At 40.9% G+C, this 17459-nt stretch overlaps 1 protein-coding gene across 6 annotated transcripts in view; it reads right to left on the bottom strand.

Annotated features, from left to right (window-relative positions):
- Positions 1-1566: 1566 nt before the first annotated feature.
- Positions 1567-17459, bottom strand: part of PHACTR2 (phosphatase and actin regulator 2) — a 117979-nt gene continuing 102086 nt past the window's right edge. For 4 of the 6 annotated variants that reach the window (XM_072331709.1, XM_072331711.1, XM_072331708.1 and 1 more), the window contains 5 exons: positions 16381-16436; positions 11515-11576; positions 10294-10431; positions 7603-7679; positions 1567-4777 (listed from right to left, as the gene is read on the bottom strand). In XM_072331709.1, the coding sequence (XP_072187810.1) occupies positions 4762-4777; positions 7603-7679; positions 10294-10431; positions 11515-11576; positions 16381-16436 (349 nt within the window). In that variant the 3' untranslated portion in view covers positions 1567-4761. The remainder of the gene's footprint in view (positions 4778-7602; positions 7680-10293; positions 10432-11514; positions 11577-16380; positions 16437-17459) is intronic. The other 2 variants (XM_072331706.1, XM_072331707.1) reach the window with 1 other exon arrangement.

Here is a 17459-nt window from a genome sequence, read left to right as displayed (position 1 = left end):
TTTAAATGGAAACATTGATCTGTTTTGGGGAATTTTCTTTTGATTTAATCCTCAAATCTAGCTAATTTACTTGTCTTTTTATTTGACCCTCGGAATATCTTATATCAACCTAATACAACCTTTCAGTTTTTTGGGGGGTTTTGTCCATCAAAAGCTAGATCCCAGCTGTGGGTACTGCACTGAGCCTTGTACAATAAAGGTAATCACCATAACGGAGCTAAATGTGGGAAATCCTAAAGGCAGGAGGCAAGTTTAGTTTGTTTTTCACCCTGAGTACATCTTTATTTCAGCTCACAGCAGCAGCGTAGGCCTTGACTCCTTGAGATGCAGATACAAAAAGATGACGTAAAAGTAGTAAACAACAGAGTTCTGATGCACTCAACAGAGCAGATGTATGCTTTGAGCTTGGTTTACATTCCCATAACGTGCATTAGTGGGCATGGTAGCAGAAGGGTTCACACTGTCATCCCTGCTGGTCACTAGCAGGGCCCAACCAGAGCGGTGCCATGTCAGGCCTTTCCCTTCAGCTCATGCCTGGGCTCCAAGTGGCTCCCGAGCAGCTGGATGGGACACATGGTTTTAATCTGTTCTTACAAGGATACAAAATGGAGGCTCAGACCATGTTTACAACCAGGCAAAAAGCTGCTGAAAGTACTGTCCCACAGCACAGGAGCAGGGGTTAAAGTGCAGTAAGGGGCACGCAGTGCCATCTGCAAACAGTAAATCCAGCCAATAAACGCGGCCTTGCAGAACTGCAAGGGTCTGTGAACCTGTGTAGTCATTCAGAGGCACGGCTCGTGGCCCTATGCTGTTTGAAACCACTGCTTGTGAAAGGTTTTTTGATTTAAATAATCACTGCCATTTTGCTTTTTTTTTTTTTTTTTTCCTTTACTTTTAGTTTTTGATTCTACACACTCATCACATTTTGAGGAATTTCTCATTTGAAACTGTAAGGACTAACAAATGTTGCCTGAAAGCAGAGAGATATTCCACAACCATTTCAATGGGTTTTGTGAAGAATAATTTGGGATTTGCTTAAGCATCTGCCCCTCACACTCATACAGCAACATGCTGTCAAGCGATAAACATGGCCAGGGGTGTCAGTTCAGAAACCACCACCACAGGCCACTCTTCTCCTGTGTGGATGTGGACATCTGAGTTGATGTTTGACCTTGTGGACCATAGCTATGCACATAAGGTTTCTCACGTGCTCTACATGATACTGAAACGAACTGTCCAACCTGACAGAAATTTACAGCTTGATCCCTTAAAGTCAGCTGCCCGTTATATGCACTGTATGGGAAGTGTTATTCTTTTCTTTGCCATTGTCACATCTCCTTTTAATTTCTTTCCACCAGGACTGCTCATTCAGGAGTTCCTCAGACTTGTCCTGCTTTTTTCCATGCTGACAGGCATGCAGCATCACGGTGAGTGAAGTACACAACTTTCCAACAGGTTGTTGTAGCAACTTGAAGGTGCTTGAAATCATCCGGACAGAGAACCAGGAGATGAGCAGTAACTCTGCTGTAGGCAGGTCAATAAAGGTAAAGCAACCTTGCTTCACAGTGGCATACCAAAATCTCATTTTTTTATTGCATGGGTAACACTTGCTGTCCTGCCAGTTGATGCTTAGAATATAAAAATAATATATACAATTCTAAGTCTGTGCATGAGTACAATACACAATGGATAGTTTATAGTTCTGTTTCTCCAAATATACTACATTTTTACATAAGTCCCAGTATAGGCAACTCTTTTTGTCCAGTTACATACATTTGCTTAAGTATCTTGCTGAACTGCAGGCAAAAGAATGCAATTTATCATGGAAGTATTAAGAAATTATACAAGAAATGAAAGAACAGATCAGCATCTCCACCCAGGCTAGTATTCTGTCTCTAGCAATGGCTCACAGCGAATACTTTAAAGCAAAGCAAAACAAAACAGCAAACAAAAACCAGGAGGAGGATAGGGAAAGCCTAAGATACCTCACCTACGTATCCTCATGCCTTATGGCAAAATGCATTTTGAGGAAGCCTGAGCCAGAAGTTGTACTCTCATCTACATTCCGTAGGTCTTAAATGAGAAGGCAGCACGTTTCTTGCCATTCATGTTCTCAGCCTGGTCTGGAGGAATGTCTTCTTGCAGAGTCACTTTGTTCTCTTCATCCTAAGAGCCTAATGAGCGTTAGTTCACTCACGTAATCCTTACATACCCTGGCATGTCAATGGAACTGCCATCTTCTATAAAGTTTACATGGTCTGACCTGACTTTGGCCAAAGCTATTATACTCTGTCTGTACACCAGCTGTATTTCTGTCTTGAGTATCTTGTCTAACAGTTTGAAAGCGATTAAAGCAGTACTGAGGTGCAGTTAATTGTTCCACTTGTTTCCTTTGAAGCGAAATATCGTGTTTCGTACTTCAAAGTCAACAGAGTAAACCGCTAGAGGATTTTGGACACGCATTTCCAAGTTTGGCAACAAAAGAAGCAGCCTTATGCAGAACTGTTTATTAAGTGCTGGTATAGGTTTCTAAGTTTGGTCTTCAAATTCTAAAAATAATTCTAAAAGTAAAAACTGGGATTCTACCAGAATTGCTGACAAACCTCCACTCTGACGGCCTGATCATTTCTGTATGCTTTAGTGCCAAAGAATACATTTTCACTGCTTCCTTGATGTCAAAGTGATGTTTCTATATTTACAAAATGATGGGCCTTGCAGAAGCTGAACTGTTTCCTGCAAATGGAATCTTAATGCCTCTTATTGATTCCATTAAAAAAAGGAAGGTGCTTATTCTTTACTTTGCTACAAGCACGTAGACGGCTACCTTATTTGATTATTGATAGTTTCGGGACATACTTTATTGGATTTTTGCTACAATAGAAATGATCCTAACCCAATAGAAATGATCCTAACAAAAAAGATAAAAAAATAATAGTTTGTCAGCTCATTGAAGATAATTGGATGGCAGCTGTTGGAAAGCCCTCTCCTGTTACTTCAAGTGCTCTTTACTAAAATAATCCACCTCATTTACACAAACCCGACCTTGCTGTAAATATCAGTAAAGAGGGAGATGTAATTGAAGCCACCTAAATTGCCTTCCTGCCTTTAGGCTGACATCTAAATCAACAATCTTCCATTTCAGAAAATAAAAACATTCCACAAGAATCTACTGCAGGTTCTGAGGTAAGAATCGCATCTACGCAGACCTTTTATTGCCTGAAAAAGAAATACTTACACTTCATAATTAAAAACTAAGCAGGACACAGAAAAGAGAAAAATAAACTGTAGTATGTACACGCATTAGAAAGGATAAATAGTGTATATATTGTAATACTGCATTACACGTATGCATATGTGAATTCCAGGACCCCCACCCCCCCAAATGTTGTGTACATAATTCAAAGGATAAATAAGTGCTAATATATGACAGAGAATTCCTTAGTGTAAACAACGCCACAGGCTTTTTAATAGGTTTTGGGCCAACTTACAAAAAGCATGTATTGCCTTTCACACTCCATACCATTTCATTTGAATAGCAGTCTTCACATATACAATTCCAAGATAGTATAAAAATTTATGGATCTAATAAGCATTCTTCACACTCAACAAAAACAGGCTGCAGATGCTCTAAGGATTTTCTATTAACTTTCACAAGACCACAGACTGAAGACACACTGATTCATATGTGAGTCCTTCCTATAAGCAGTGCAAAGGTTCTCACACGTAAAATGTCATATTAGCAATCACTGCTCCAACCTGCCGGTAAGGACTTTTGGGTCCCATTTCAATTCTGAATTTGGATCCACGCTAACACGATGTCAAAGCTGTCACTGTCGCCTGCCATAGGTGAGGACAACAGTGATCCCTCTGATTTGAATGGCAAGTGACAGGTTGAAAGGAGTGTTTTTAAACACAAATAATCTCACTGCATTCATAGCGTCAGGTGCCGTTTGCTCTCTGAATCCTGTTCGCCTATTTCTGCGGATCCAGAGTATGTCAACATTAAAAAATGAAAAATATATTACTTGTTCTGTACGAATGTTCCATGTATTTTCTTGAAGCATGCTCATCAGGAGTTTTAAAAAAGATGTCTGAGTTATAATAGGACTGATTTCTGGCAACTGCATTTACTGGCACCAGAGAAAATTACAGTTCTTCACTAAAGTACTGATGACATGAGGACTTGTGGCTTTCTGCCTTTCTCAGGCAGGCTGCAGCCACTAGAATCTACATGCACAGCTGCTCAGTTTTGCTTTTTTAAATGATTCTTCCCACTGGCCGAGTGTATCCCTAAACAGTGCCAACCATCCCACCGTTCTCTTTTGGCTGACAAGGGAAGTCTCCCTCCCCCCGCTCTCAGTCCTCCTCACGCTCCCCTCCTCAGTTACCCCCAGTCACAATGCCATAAGGTCTGAGGAGTTCCTGGCCATAGACTCTCAAGTGATTGTCTTCTGCTCTTCCCGACATGTCAGACTCTGATGAAGAAGACCGTCAGCTTGTCTCCGTGGGCTGGCCACAGCACCGTGCTCTGTCTTAGCATCGAGATGTATCTTTGTTAAAACAAAAACTTCATATGGCTTCTCCTCCTAGTCAATTCATTTGTTCATTGATAAAGGCGAGGGCCACATCCTTCATTAACCTCAGGGCAAGCTGCAAGATACGCTCACACTCAGTCAAGTTCCAGTGCAATCTCGGGTCTTCAGGACACAATGATTTCCCCAAAGAAAACTGTTACATAAAACTCGGGATGTGGTCATACAACTATGGACGATGAAACCTGAAATGATAAATCATTTAGAATTATATCACTGCAACTGACAATACAGCTATGATGTGGCTCAGGCACTAATACGTGTCTGTCCACTTCATTAACCTGCTATGCTACGGTCCCAAGCACAGCCTTGCTTGGGCCAGCCACCGCTCTTCCAGACACTGCCTGGGCACAGCAGGGTTAGCACAGGCCATCAGGGGGACCAGACACAGCCAGGGACAGCAAGACACCCTCACATGGTGGTGGTAGGGAAGAAGTTAGCTGTAGGGATCCAAGCTGTGCCAAGCCTGCTGGCCTCAGGAATGGACAACAGCATCCAGATTGCTTTGTTTAGCAGCACAGATTGAGCCACACTGCATCAGCTATTTGGAGAGATGCTGATGGTAAACCAGAAAAGCGCTGCTGAGCCATAAAAATTAACTTCCTGTTTTTCAAGCATTCTGCAAAATGAGGCTAAAAAAATAAAAATAAAAAAGGATTTAAAGGATTTTTTAATTATTATTATTTTTAAGTAAGCAACAAGTTTTACAGCACTGCAGAAGCTTTCTTTGGCAGCTGTGGCAAATGAAGGCCCAAATACACCTCACTGTGTAACATGGCAAACAAAAGAAACAAAAGGGAGCCCCACGTTGCCTCAGTAATGTGATACAGAACAGGACAGTGTTTTTTAAATACAGGAGGTATACACAAAAGGTGACATTTACAGGTATGCAGCTCATCTGCTAAGAGTGGGTACTGCGCATTGCAAAGAAGACAGGGTTTTTTTTATCTGTGAAGAATAGCAATATATTGGACTATATATAGCATTTCCATTAGAAGGGCTTTATAAGCATCTACTAATATCCTCTTCCCAAGCTTTTATTTATTTCTTATTTTTAGAAACACCATTTCTTGGATTCTGTTACAGAACAACAGAAGGAATCAATCTAAATGAGTAGCAGAAGAACCATTCAGCTGACAGTTATTGCAGCAAATAATGAGCAATGAAAAACAGTGGCTTTTCTTTCCCAAGTTTAGCATGAGATTTGAATAATTCAAAGATACCATAAATACTGACTATAATAACAGCAGTTCTTATAATGTGAAATAACAGAACCAACTGAATGCTGTAAGAATTTTGTTGTTTATTAAGTGGCTTCCTTGTCATCTCATTCTATCACGGAGCTTCACAAACAAAACCTTAGTTAAGCAACCACCAATGCAAGCTTGTACTGTCCCTGCGATCATCCTTCAAACAAAAATTTCTTAGAAAATTTCTTAGAAATTATCCTTCTCTGGACAATGACTTTTGCCTACTCTTGTTTTGTTCATAAAACAAATCACGCTGTTGTTGTGTCGATCCAAATGTAACGGCGAACTACATCATTTTAAATGAAAGGTCCAGGAGGAAACAGAATCTCTGCTCAAAAACGCAACTGACTTAAAACATCTGCATTATTTAGTTACCTAAGTAGCCTGCTTCTAGTATTGCTCTGTTTAGAGTTCTATATGCAATGGCTCCGCAACACATTCAGTGAAAATAAAGGGTGCAGAGAGAATCATATGTCCTTGGAGATCAACTTGACTCTATTTTCAAGAACCACCTCAAGAAAAGGTTTCACTTCTGAACTGGTTTGTCACTCCACTGGACATTTTGCTCAGCTTCCAAGAATCCAACTGTAATCAGACTCAACTGTTTTCAATCCCAGTGAAAAAATATCTGATTCTTTTTGTATGACTCAAGCACATTCGTACTTACGCTTCTACAATGCGATGCAACTTAAAAAATACAACAACTTAAGCAGTGGGGGTGGCACTCCATCTCTTTCACACAGATTTCTATTCCTAAACATTTTCCTTCTCTCCACTGTGAAGCCCATTTTAAAAATAACATTTTTATAGTTCTAAATAAGATATAGTAATTGAAGAGAAAGCGGCATCAGAAGCCAAATGAGAAGACAGAGAACTGCATCTGAAAAGGATATTTTCTAATTGGCAGAATGTGATTTGAATTTTTATTGTGACTTTACAGGATTCACACTCACCTGCCAGGATCTTAAGTTTGATTGAAATAGTGGGGCAATTGTCTGTATGTGACAGCTCTGTGTGAAAGTGAAGCCAGTAACACTATGCATGTGGTGTTGGCTGATCCCAACAGCAAGCTCTGCTTCTGGCGTCAGTTTTCAGCCTCCAGAACAGATGCCATGGGGATGGCAGAAAGCACCTCTCCCCTCCTAGGTATCAATCTGCCAAATTTGAAGTCCTACTACAAACTGGACACTTCAGAGTTCTTTAAGCCACAGTGTTTCAAACAAAACCTTTGTGTTATCTCCAATACAGAGCACAAAACAAGTCTGGATTAAAACATTACAAGTAGCAAACCAGTAAGACTAGATTCTGTCTCCTTCCCCAGAAAATGCTATCAGGAGTTTAGGTGACTCCCCTTAATATCAGTGGAAGTGTTTCTGAAGTTCCACACACCATCACTAACCAAACACATTCACAAAGCATATGCTTCCATGGGCAAGGGAGTACTGCTGGAGGACAGCCCTGGTTTTGTGCTGGAGGACAGTTAAATTCATCTGAGAGGAATGTTCCTCTCAAAGGATTACTGTTTAGATTTCCCAAACAATCTTTCTCCACTTAGTAATTGATTGACCGCAGTCACTTTCACTGCATCAGCAACACCAAGACACCCCCCGGAATCAGCAATAGGATTCAGGTGGGATTCAAGGAAACTAAAGACAGGAGTCTATTCAGTTACGAGACAGTTGCAGAGGACCTGCAGAAAGGCAGAGGGGTAGCTGTCAAAGTCTTCTCTCTGACTTAAACAAAAAGATGGATTCACCCACCTGGTAAACTGCCGACTTTCCTCGTGTACTTCCATTTCTGTGCTTTTAAATTCATTCAGTTCTTTCCGTATGGCCGCCTAACAAACAATAATGGTATATGCAACTGTAAGAAGCATGAAGAAAAGTGTCCACAAGGAATCTGGTCCTGCTCTTGCAGGTTCACAGTTCTCACACATTTCTAATGGTAAATATGAATGACTTCTTTTCACTTAAAGCTATCTGTAGCAGTAACACACTAGAAAGAAGATCAAAGCATCAAACAACAACAAATAAAGATAATATCTACTGCTGCAAGCAAGCCAATCCCCCAGTGCAAAATGGCACTTGCTACACACATTAAAAGGATAAAGGACTCTGTCACGTCAACAGTCACCTGCTGAGAATGCTTCTGCAAGGGAATTGTATCTCTGTGCACAGCCCCAGAGGAGCTGATGAGTGACACTCCCTGCACAGTAATTGTACAAACAGCAGGATCCTTGCATCTCTCCCTGGAGACAGGACTTAGGGATGCAAGATGAATAGCACTTTTTAAGTGTGAATTAATCACTCGGTTTGATTAATTCTATGTAAAACTGCACAAAATATTTGGACAATTCATGGTTTTAGTTGGCAGATACCAAAGAACAACATAAATTCAGTGCACTTCACAAATGTCAGTCCTTGCTGCTTATGTTAAAAGAACAAAAGGCAATTTACTTCATCAGGTAATACATGTTATCTCTAAAAAATTCTAATGTACATATTACATGTGGGACACGACACGTAACTGACACGATGAAACTGAGATTGCTTAGTTTTGAGAAGAGGAGGCTGAGGAGAGACCTTATCACTCTGTACAACTGCCTCAATGGAGAATGTGGCAAGGTGGGGGTTCTCCCATGTAATTAGGGACAGGACAAGAGGTAATGGCCTGAAGTTGTGCCAGGGGAGATTCAGGCTGGATATTTGGAATAATTTCTTCACAGTGAGGTTTTTGGTGCACTGGAACATGCTATAAGTGGATGTGGTGGAGTCACTATCCCTTGAGGTACTCAACAAACGTGTAGATCTGGGATTGAGTGACATGGTTAGTGGGCATGGTGGGGATGTGTCAGCAGCTGGACCCACTGATCTCAGAGGTCTTTTCCAAACTTTATGATTCTTTGACACTAGAAAGGCTTTTGTTTCTGTGACAAATTATTTCCCACATTCACTGTTAAACGAAATGTCAGTTTATTCTTGCTTTCCCTTTTCCCTACTTTAAATAAAAAGCAGTGTCATTTCATTAATCCCTAAAGAAATCTCATCTGGCATGCATGCCTTTCAATGAAGAACAGACATACAGCATGATAAAATTACAGCATCATCAGACTGAGGTCTTGTAAATGAAAAACTGCATTTTAAATAGGGTATGGTTCCAGTTAGCCACAGCAGCGTGCTTATATGAGGTTGCTGCAATAAGGAAAGAGAGAGAACAATTTCTGAGCACCAAATCAGTAGCAAAGACAACAGAGCTACAGCTCCATACAGCTCCATAATATTTTTAAAGTACTATATTTTTTAAGTACTATCTTCTGTATCTTCTGTTCCCACTGGAATTAGGAAAATGACTTCCTTGGGAGAAAAGGGCAGGGAGTTTCCAGACCCGGGGCCTTTGCCTTTCTGCTGAGGCCAATGAGGATCACAGAAGCAACCTTTGACATCTCTTCATTACAGAATAAACTAAGATTTAAAAAAACATTCTAAATTAGATAGGAAACTCACTGCTTGTTCTATGAAGTTTACCCAGGTTTTCTGGGAAGATGTGCTTTAGTGAAAATAAAAATGCTGGGTGCTCTACTTGAAGACTAGTCCCAGGGTCAACATCTAGAAACAAGACTGGGAACACTTTCAGCATCTCCACTTTGATGATGTGAGAGTCTCTCCTTGATTGTCAGATGAACTGACATAAATACTAAAATACAAGCTGAAATCAATTTTCAGCTTTGCAGTCCACAGCTAGAAAACAATGGATTCTTGTACAAATCATTTTTCATGCTAAGCACCAGTCAGGATTTCCATGAAAGCTGGTTCAAATTCACTACTAAAAGGACCAGAACTTTTTGATATGAAAATCCTGCGGCTTTCCTCTTATGAAGAAGAAAACTGAAGAGTTTGATTTGGCTTATAAAGCAGAATCACAAAATAATTTGTCTTATTCTTTGTAGTTATGCAGAGAAATTATTCATTGCTGTATGTCTGGGGCAAACTTCCCAAGAAGGACTGCTGCACATATAAATGTAACCCCAAGAATGATAGCTCTGATCAGGAGTCCTCAGAGAGGAGGAATAGCTCCTACTTTTCTCATTTGAATGAACTGCAAATGTGAATCTCAGTGATTCTTATGCAGGATTCTGCCTGCAGAGACCTTACCTGAACTCCAAGGATCACGTCTGCCTTTGCCAACACTGTGTGCCTGGCTTAGCAAGGATTTAAAAGTACAAAGAATTTTGGCCTGAACTGCCATAACAGTGCTAGCAAATGCACTCTTAATAGGCACCCGGGTGAGTTTTCTTAGCTGCAAGCAGTAAATGCACAGCAACATGACAATATCAATGCCTCCAGCAGATGTCATTCACGATGCCTACACCAAGAAATTGCAGATCAGAGGAACCAACCAAAAGGAAAGATGTAATCACTTTCTTATAATAAGAATCTACATTTGCCCCTTGCCTTGTCTGCAGGAGTTAACCTGGCCCATGGCTTGTCAGCACGACGGTCATAATCTGGAGAATCTGTAACCTCCACGTACTCATTAAACCGTAGGATCCGTCTTGCTTGAAGTTCAGCCACGGTGGGCCTCAGGCTGAGCTGTACGCGGGAGGCAGAAAATAGTACGCTTAATAAGACAAAATAAAAGAAAAGCCTAGAGTAGGATGTCGTCTCTAGAGGACTTTAATGGTGTTTCTAAATAGGGTCACTTTCAGGTGTCTAAAAAAAGGCGCTACCCTGGGAGCACTGCATGGGAATGGGGGAGCAGCACAACCTAATTTCTTCAATCATAAAAATAGTCTTTGTCAGGCGGGTCACAGAGAATCCTGACAGTTATCCCTGGAACATTAATTGTGACTTTGCAACTGTCGCTCTGTTCACCCCACTAAATGAGAAGTCCCTCCGCATCAACAATTAGACAGTCTGCACTGTTCAGCTATAAAAGAGAATAAGCAGTTTATGGAGAGACCTGCCTAACTAAAAAACACGCATTTTTTTTAACATCTGGGGGTCAGATGGTCTGTTTTAGTCATTATGATGCCCAGGCACATTGTTCCAGTCATCTCAATAAACATTCACTTTGACTGACTAAGGACAATCATGGTCAGGAAACAAAATACCACCAAGTGTATTAGTGAAGGGAAGGGCAGATGAGGGAGATGTATAGCAACTTTCCCCATTCTCCTCCTGAATGAGCTCCCAGAACTGGAACAGCACATTCACTACTTTATTATTTTATTTTACTTTACTTTACTTTTATTTTGCAGGGACAGTGAGCAGAATTCCACCTAGAGCAGCCATGATTGTTGATGCAGCCGGGAGAAGGATAAAAGGATGGGCCCACACAGCTTTGCTGCCCACTCTGCTGCCCTATGGAGCTCTTGAACACATTGAACAGCAGTGGTCATGCTTGCAGAGGAAACCCCCAGGTAGCTTTTTTCCCTTGATTACACAGACAAATATTAAGTGTGGCCAGACTGTATGCTTTCCCAAGGTATGGGAAATTGGAATGAATGGTGTTTCCTCCTTAAAGGATATTGCCTTGTATTGCTCTTTAAACAGATTTCTGATCTGGAGGCATGACTATTTGCAGTGCTGTATGTACACTGATGATTCAAGTCTTAGAAAAAAAAAATAATCCTATGTACACAAAAGCACAATAGAAAAAACTCACATCGTTACCTTTCTACTGAGTCTACGTTTTATTTCCCTTTTGGCTTCCTGTTCCTCTTCTTCATTCTTCTCTGTTTATAAATGAGATAAAAAGCAGTGAATATTTAAGCATTACATCAGCACCACTTATTTCTCTTGGTTGAAAGTTCCAGGACTTGAAAGTTTTGGCTCACTTTTCCTCATATTTTATGGTGATCCTGCATGCATTCTCTGCTGTTTGATTTTGCGTGCTCTCATTTCTTTTTCATAGCCTAATTTCCCTGCAATTCTGTAGACATATTGAGTCACCATGATGTGTTGGGAACATAACAAATTGGAAGCTTCTGATGTTTCCTTTCTGCATAATAGCAGGCAAGAAGTACCCTGAAAGAGCTGTCTAATGCTTCAGTTACTTAAACAGGAACAGAAGAAAATGACACGAGCATTTTCTGAAAGCATTTGGGCATGAAAACGAAACAAAATATTAATACATTTCTGAACTAACCAAACCTGGTTTCTTAAGTGCCAGTGACAAGAACGTTAATAAGGACATGTTCAGATGGACTCAACATTCCTTTAAATTGATGCATATTCTGAAGAACATTATTTGCACTATTGGTCCACATCATGATTACATGCAAGCTTAACTTTGTTGTGGCTGAAATACACCACCTAGAAATATTTACAGCATTCTGATTCTGGTTTATTCAAAGTTAGGGGTTGTGGATTCCAAGTTGTGATTCCAAGTTAAATACAGATTTAAAGTTCATTTGACAGTTGTAGACATAGCCAACCACTACAGACAAAAAGGCACTTTTAAATCCCAGTGTGGTTCAGCTATGGCCAATCTGGTGTAGTGGTATAGGCAACCTGGCTGCAAAGAGGTTTCCATGTTGTGGCAGGTATAACTGGGGGTAACACCATGACAGGTCACCCTGTGGTACTTGCACATGTTCTTTGCTGAGATGAAGGTGCTCATGGAAGAAGAAACAAGGCAAAGGGGAAGAGGGAAAAAATGATAAAAAGGCAAAAAGAAGAAAGTGAAGACAGTAACAGGCAGTGCCTGCCCAAGAACTGCTTCAGGAGAAGTTCCCAACCCTAGATTTCCATCAGCAAGATGCAGTCATACAGGCCTGTGGCCAAGATTAGGCTGGATCTGTTGTTGATGGTGATTTTATTAAAGCACTGAAATATGAAATATAGTTCATGGTTTGTCTGCAGCTTTTCTCTTAAACTACGGTTTCCACTGAGGAACTGTGAACTGACAAAATCTAAAGAATGGATACAAAATATACTGTTATTTGTAGACTTTTGTTTAAACATAAAATCTTTGCTACCAATAGACACAATAACTGAGGTAATTAAGCACAAATTATGATTTTAGGGTTCCGTTCAGCTGTGATTTGCTTGACATATAAATTTTTGTCACTTCATGAGTCATTTTAGTCCTACCTCTTATGTGGCTGCATACATGCATCACTGGATACACATATATGCAGTTACACATTCAAGCTTTTTACTTCCAGAAAGAAAACTCAAGAGCTAATGAAAAAGGACTGAAATCTGGTGGCTGCTGTTTGTTAGCATTTTGAATCCATTGTTTCTCCAGCATCCCCTGATTCATGGCACTGACCACTCCCCCTCATTCCTCCAGTACCTGGAACTGCACCTCTCCAGACTGCTGAGTGGAACAGTGCTGCAGAAACGCTGCCTTGATACAAATTCCTACTAATGCTTAAAATGTGGTTTGGTCTTCTAAGGTAAAAGTTTTGCTGTAATGATACAAGAAGATGCACTGCACCAAAATATGAGTACAGACTGGGAGAACTCACTGAGAGCAATCCTCTGGAGAAGGACTTAGGGGTCCTGGTGGATGGACAACTGCTCTTGCAGCCCAGAAGGCCAACTGTATCCTGGGATGCCTCAGAAAAGGGATGGCAGCAGGGAGAGGGAAGTGATTATCCCTCTCTGCTCTGCCCTTGTAAGCCCTCACCTGCAGTACTGCATCTAGAGCAGCACAAGAAGGATCTGGAGCTGTTGGGACAAGTCCAGAGGAGGGTCACAAAGATGATCAAAGGGCTAGAGCACCCTTCTTATGGAGAAAGGCTGACAAAGCTGGGATTGCTCAGTCTGGAGAACAGAAGGCTCTGGGGAGACCTCACTGTGGCCTGCCACTACCTGAAGGAAGCTTATAAAAGGAGAGAGATTGACTTTTTACACAGTCTAATAGTGACAGGACAAGGGAGAATGGCTATAAACTAAAGGAGAGGAAATACAGATTAGGTATTAGGAAGACATTATTTATCTGGAAGCTGGTGAGGCACTGGAACAAGCTGCCCAGAGAAACTGTGGATGCTCATTCCCTGGAGGCATTTAAAGCCAGGTTGAATGGGCTACTGGGCTGCCTGAGCTGGTCAGTAGCAGCCCTTCCCACAGCAGGGTGGGCTTGAACTGTATGGCCTTTAAGGTCCCATCCAACCCAAGCCATTCTGAGATTCTTTCAGGTATTGCAGAAAATCCCACCCAGACACCAAGTGATAGCTACAGGTATGAACTAACTCCCTCATCCAAACAGCAACACAGTGATGCACAGAAGCACCCTCCTGACTGGTTTCAGTCAGTTTTAAAAGCAGAGCAGGTCTGTACGAAGTGGAGAAAGCAAGCATAAACACAGCATTCCCAGCTGCAAGTCCCTTCAAATGTCCTGCTGCTGAACTGGCAAAGCACCAGCTGAACAATTGCCTTTCTCTTGCAGTAATCTCTGATCAGGCTTCCCTCCTTCCCTGCCTGCGGTTCCCAGTAGATGCACAGGCACACAAGTCAAATGGGGATTTGACTCTGCAGTGAAACCATTTTATTTAGTATCCTGGTCTAAAAAAAAAAACAAACAACACAATGATAAACCTAGAAGAGCATCCTTGGCATCTGTATGTTATTGCTTCTGCAACCTCTGCTATGTTAAATCCAGTCACCTTTCTCTTCTGTGGGACATCTGCTTCAGAGCAGAAGAGGAGAAGAGAGGAATTGCTCTGCCTGAGGACTGCCCTGGTCTCGACCAGAAAGCACTCCAGGAGCATGAAACCAAACTTTCCACTGTGTCCCTGTGGGGATTAGCTATGTTTAGACTTCTCTGTGGGCTTGCTAAGGAAAGAGAAAGAAAAGACAAACAAAGTGCTTGCCTCTTGAAATGCTGCGGAATGCAAGAAGCAGCTTCTTTTTCCTGGTTTTAAAAGCAAAGATAATCATTAATATCCTCTAACCAGCACCAAAGGCAAAACCCTGCTTTTAACAAAGCCAGCACTGGCAAGCGTGCAGGTGCACAGAACAAGAACTTCACTGTCCTTTATAGATACAGGAAAAAATACCATTATCTTAATCCAAAACTTCGGGAAGAATAAAAAGCCTCTTCGCCGTAATACTGTAAATACTACTAGCTCAGAGCCGTCTGTATTAAAAATACAAGGCTTTATCTGTTCCTTCAAGAGGACTCTTGAGTTATCATAACTTTGTTTTAGTGTGGGAAGACTCAGAAGCCTGGATAGTTTTATCTAAATTGTTTTCACAGAAATCAGCCTGCAACGTCTCTCCACTATATCCATGATTTTTAGTAACTGGTTTATCTGGTAATATTATCAAAACAAAACTTGCAACACTGATTTCTTCACTTTAACTGGAAATAGAAAAAACGCAAAAAAACAAGGACTTTTCCTGAAACTCTTGAAAGATTTGGCTTGAACTTAAGCCTGAAATAAACACTTGGATCTTTGCCACTTAATATAATCTCTAATTCTGATAAATACTACTCAAAACAATAGTTTCCTTTAGTTGCAGATTACATATGAGCAATAATATAACCCCTTCTCCACACGCACTGCTTAAAAATAGGAGGAAGGAAGGTTTATGAAAGAAACCCCCACTTACTCACAAAAGTTACTTGCAACAACAAAGGTATCTAAGACATGCAAACATTTTTGAATGATCCTCAGTAGGGGCATGTGATCGTTTTAATAAACAATATGAAAGTTTTAGAGCTGAGAAAGAACTTGCTTTCTTAAAGGGCTCTAACCCAACTGCCACCACAAACAGTGGCTTTCCTTGTATTTTGCTTTACTTCTTAAAGGTTAACTTGATATAATATATATATAACTGAAGATGTTTTCAAATTACTTTTATCACACAGTTCAGCATGAATTATTTTTTACTTAAAATACTTCCATATTTCACAATTCATCTTTATTATGACTATGTGATCTACAGGTTAAGAAATTATGCTCTCTGAAAGTCCATTCTGTTATGTATTGGACTGGAGTCCCTTAAGCCTTCTTCTATGAACCACAATGCACAAATAGTAGCCTTTGCTTTTCAGTAGGACATGACACTCTTACTTCAGACAGCTTCTACAGCAGCAATCGAATTTAATTAGCACAAACAGTTGTCTAAAAGCCAATAATTTTTACTCATCCTTGATTTGTTGGCCTGACCAGGTGACAGCAATCAGCCCATGAACTCTGTCCACTTTAGGAACTCTCCCCTCATATCCCAGCTCCAGATCCTACTGCTATTCCCTCTCCCTCCCTAGAAACACCAGGCAGATGTTTAACCAGCCTAGAACTAATTATAAGGGCTATCTAATTATTTCCCAAGCTTTGGGACCAGCTTCAAGAAGTGGGATCATGACAAGCAAAATTCAACATCTTGAATGTATGCCATTTTCACAGCTACCACTCCAGGTTAGTATACAAGCCTCGTGTTGACATACTGTTTTCAAGAACATCAGTGTTTTTCAGTTATAGATCTAACGTGAGAGTAACAATGATCAGGCTTCCATATGATTCCAACATATGCTGTTGTCACTTTCTAAGTAAATAGTAACTTAAGGCTGAATAAAATACTTACGCTTCAGGATATTTCTTTGCTCTAGCTCTTCAGTTGTAGGCCTCTGGCTAAGTCTCCTGTAAGAGCAAAATAAGTGGCTCATTTAGAACCGGATCCAAATCGCAACAATTTGAATTTCTCTTTATGTCCTTCCTATACAGCCACTGTTATAAAGCTCTGTGGAGGTATTCAACAACAGGCAATTTCCATGCACAGTTATAATACTAGTGCATGTAACTTCCACGCTGAGTAGGCATTTAACATTTATATTCTCACCACTTGAATGCAGAAGTGATACTTGCACAGTACTACAGGAATTGCACCAGCAAATTTAGATTTCTTATTTACTAGTATAATTTTATGAAAGAGTATATAAAAGTCTTTTGTCCCTGGGCATCCCAGGTTATGATAGATTGTGCAGTCATAAGATTGTTCTTAGGTATTTTGAATGCAAAGGCTATTCTGTTTTTCAGAACTAAAATTGCATGCTACAGTTGTGTTAGAAGTTGGATGCCCCAAAAAGGCCTCTGCTCCACAAACCCCACACAGTTCACTATAGATCATCCATGGCTTCATAAGAACCATCTAGTTCAAAGAACCCTTAGTACATTTGAAACACCTAGATACAACGGGGAAGACCTGGGGGATGCTCACCACCATCAAAGCAGGAGATTCCTGACCCAGCACTGGCTGCACTGTGGGAACAGGGCTTTTGCCGCTTTTTGTCACCTTTCCACTGTATCTCTGCTGTCAGGTGCTGACCACAACATTAGGAATTTTAGAAGGGCACGCCATAATCTTGGTCATAATCTCAGACCTGAGCGCAACCCTAGTATTGCAATGCACACCGTAAGGTTTTCATGCCTGTTATCGCCTGTCACTGAAGGAGACTACATGGTAAAGCTGCCAGCTGGGCAGAACTGGCAATGCCAGACAAGATAGTTCAGGGCAGGAATCAAACAGCAGCTTGTTCAGCATCAGCCCCACGGGAAATACAGATAAGTGGGATGTGATTACCAGAGCTGGAATCTGGTTAGAAAAGCAGTGATAACAACCAGGCTTCTTTATTAGCAGAAGAAAAATGTCCCTCAGGTCCTACA

The sequence above is a fragment of the Excalfactoria chinensis genome, chromosome 3, assembly GCF_039878825.1.
Source record: "Excalfactoria chinensis isolate bCotChi1 chromosome 3, bCotChi1.hap2, whole genome shotgun sequence".
Lineage (NCBI taxonomy): Eukaryota > Metazoa > Chordata > Aves > Galliformes > Phasianidae > Excalfactoria > Excalfactoria chinensis.
This window is presented reverse-complemented; position numbering and strand designations above follow the sequence as displayed.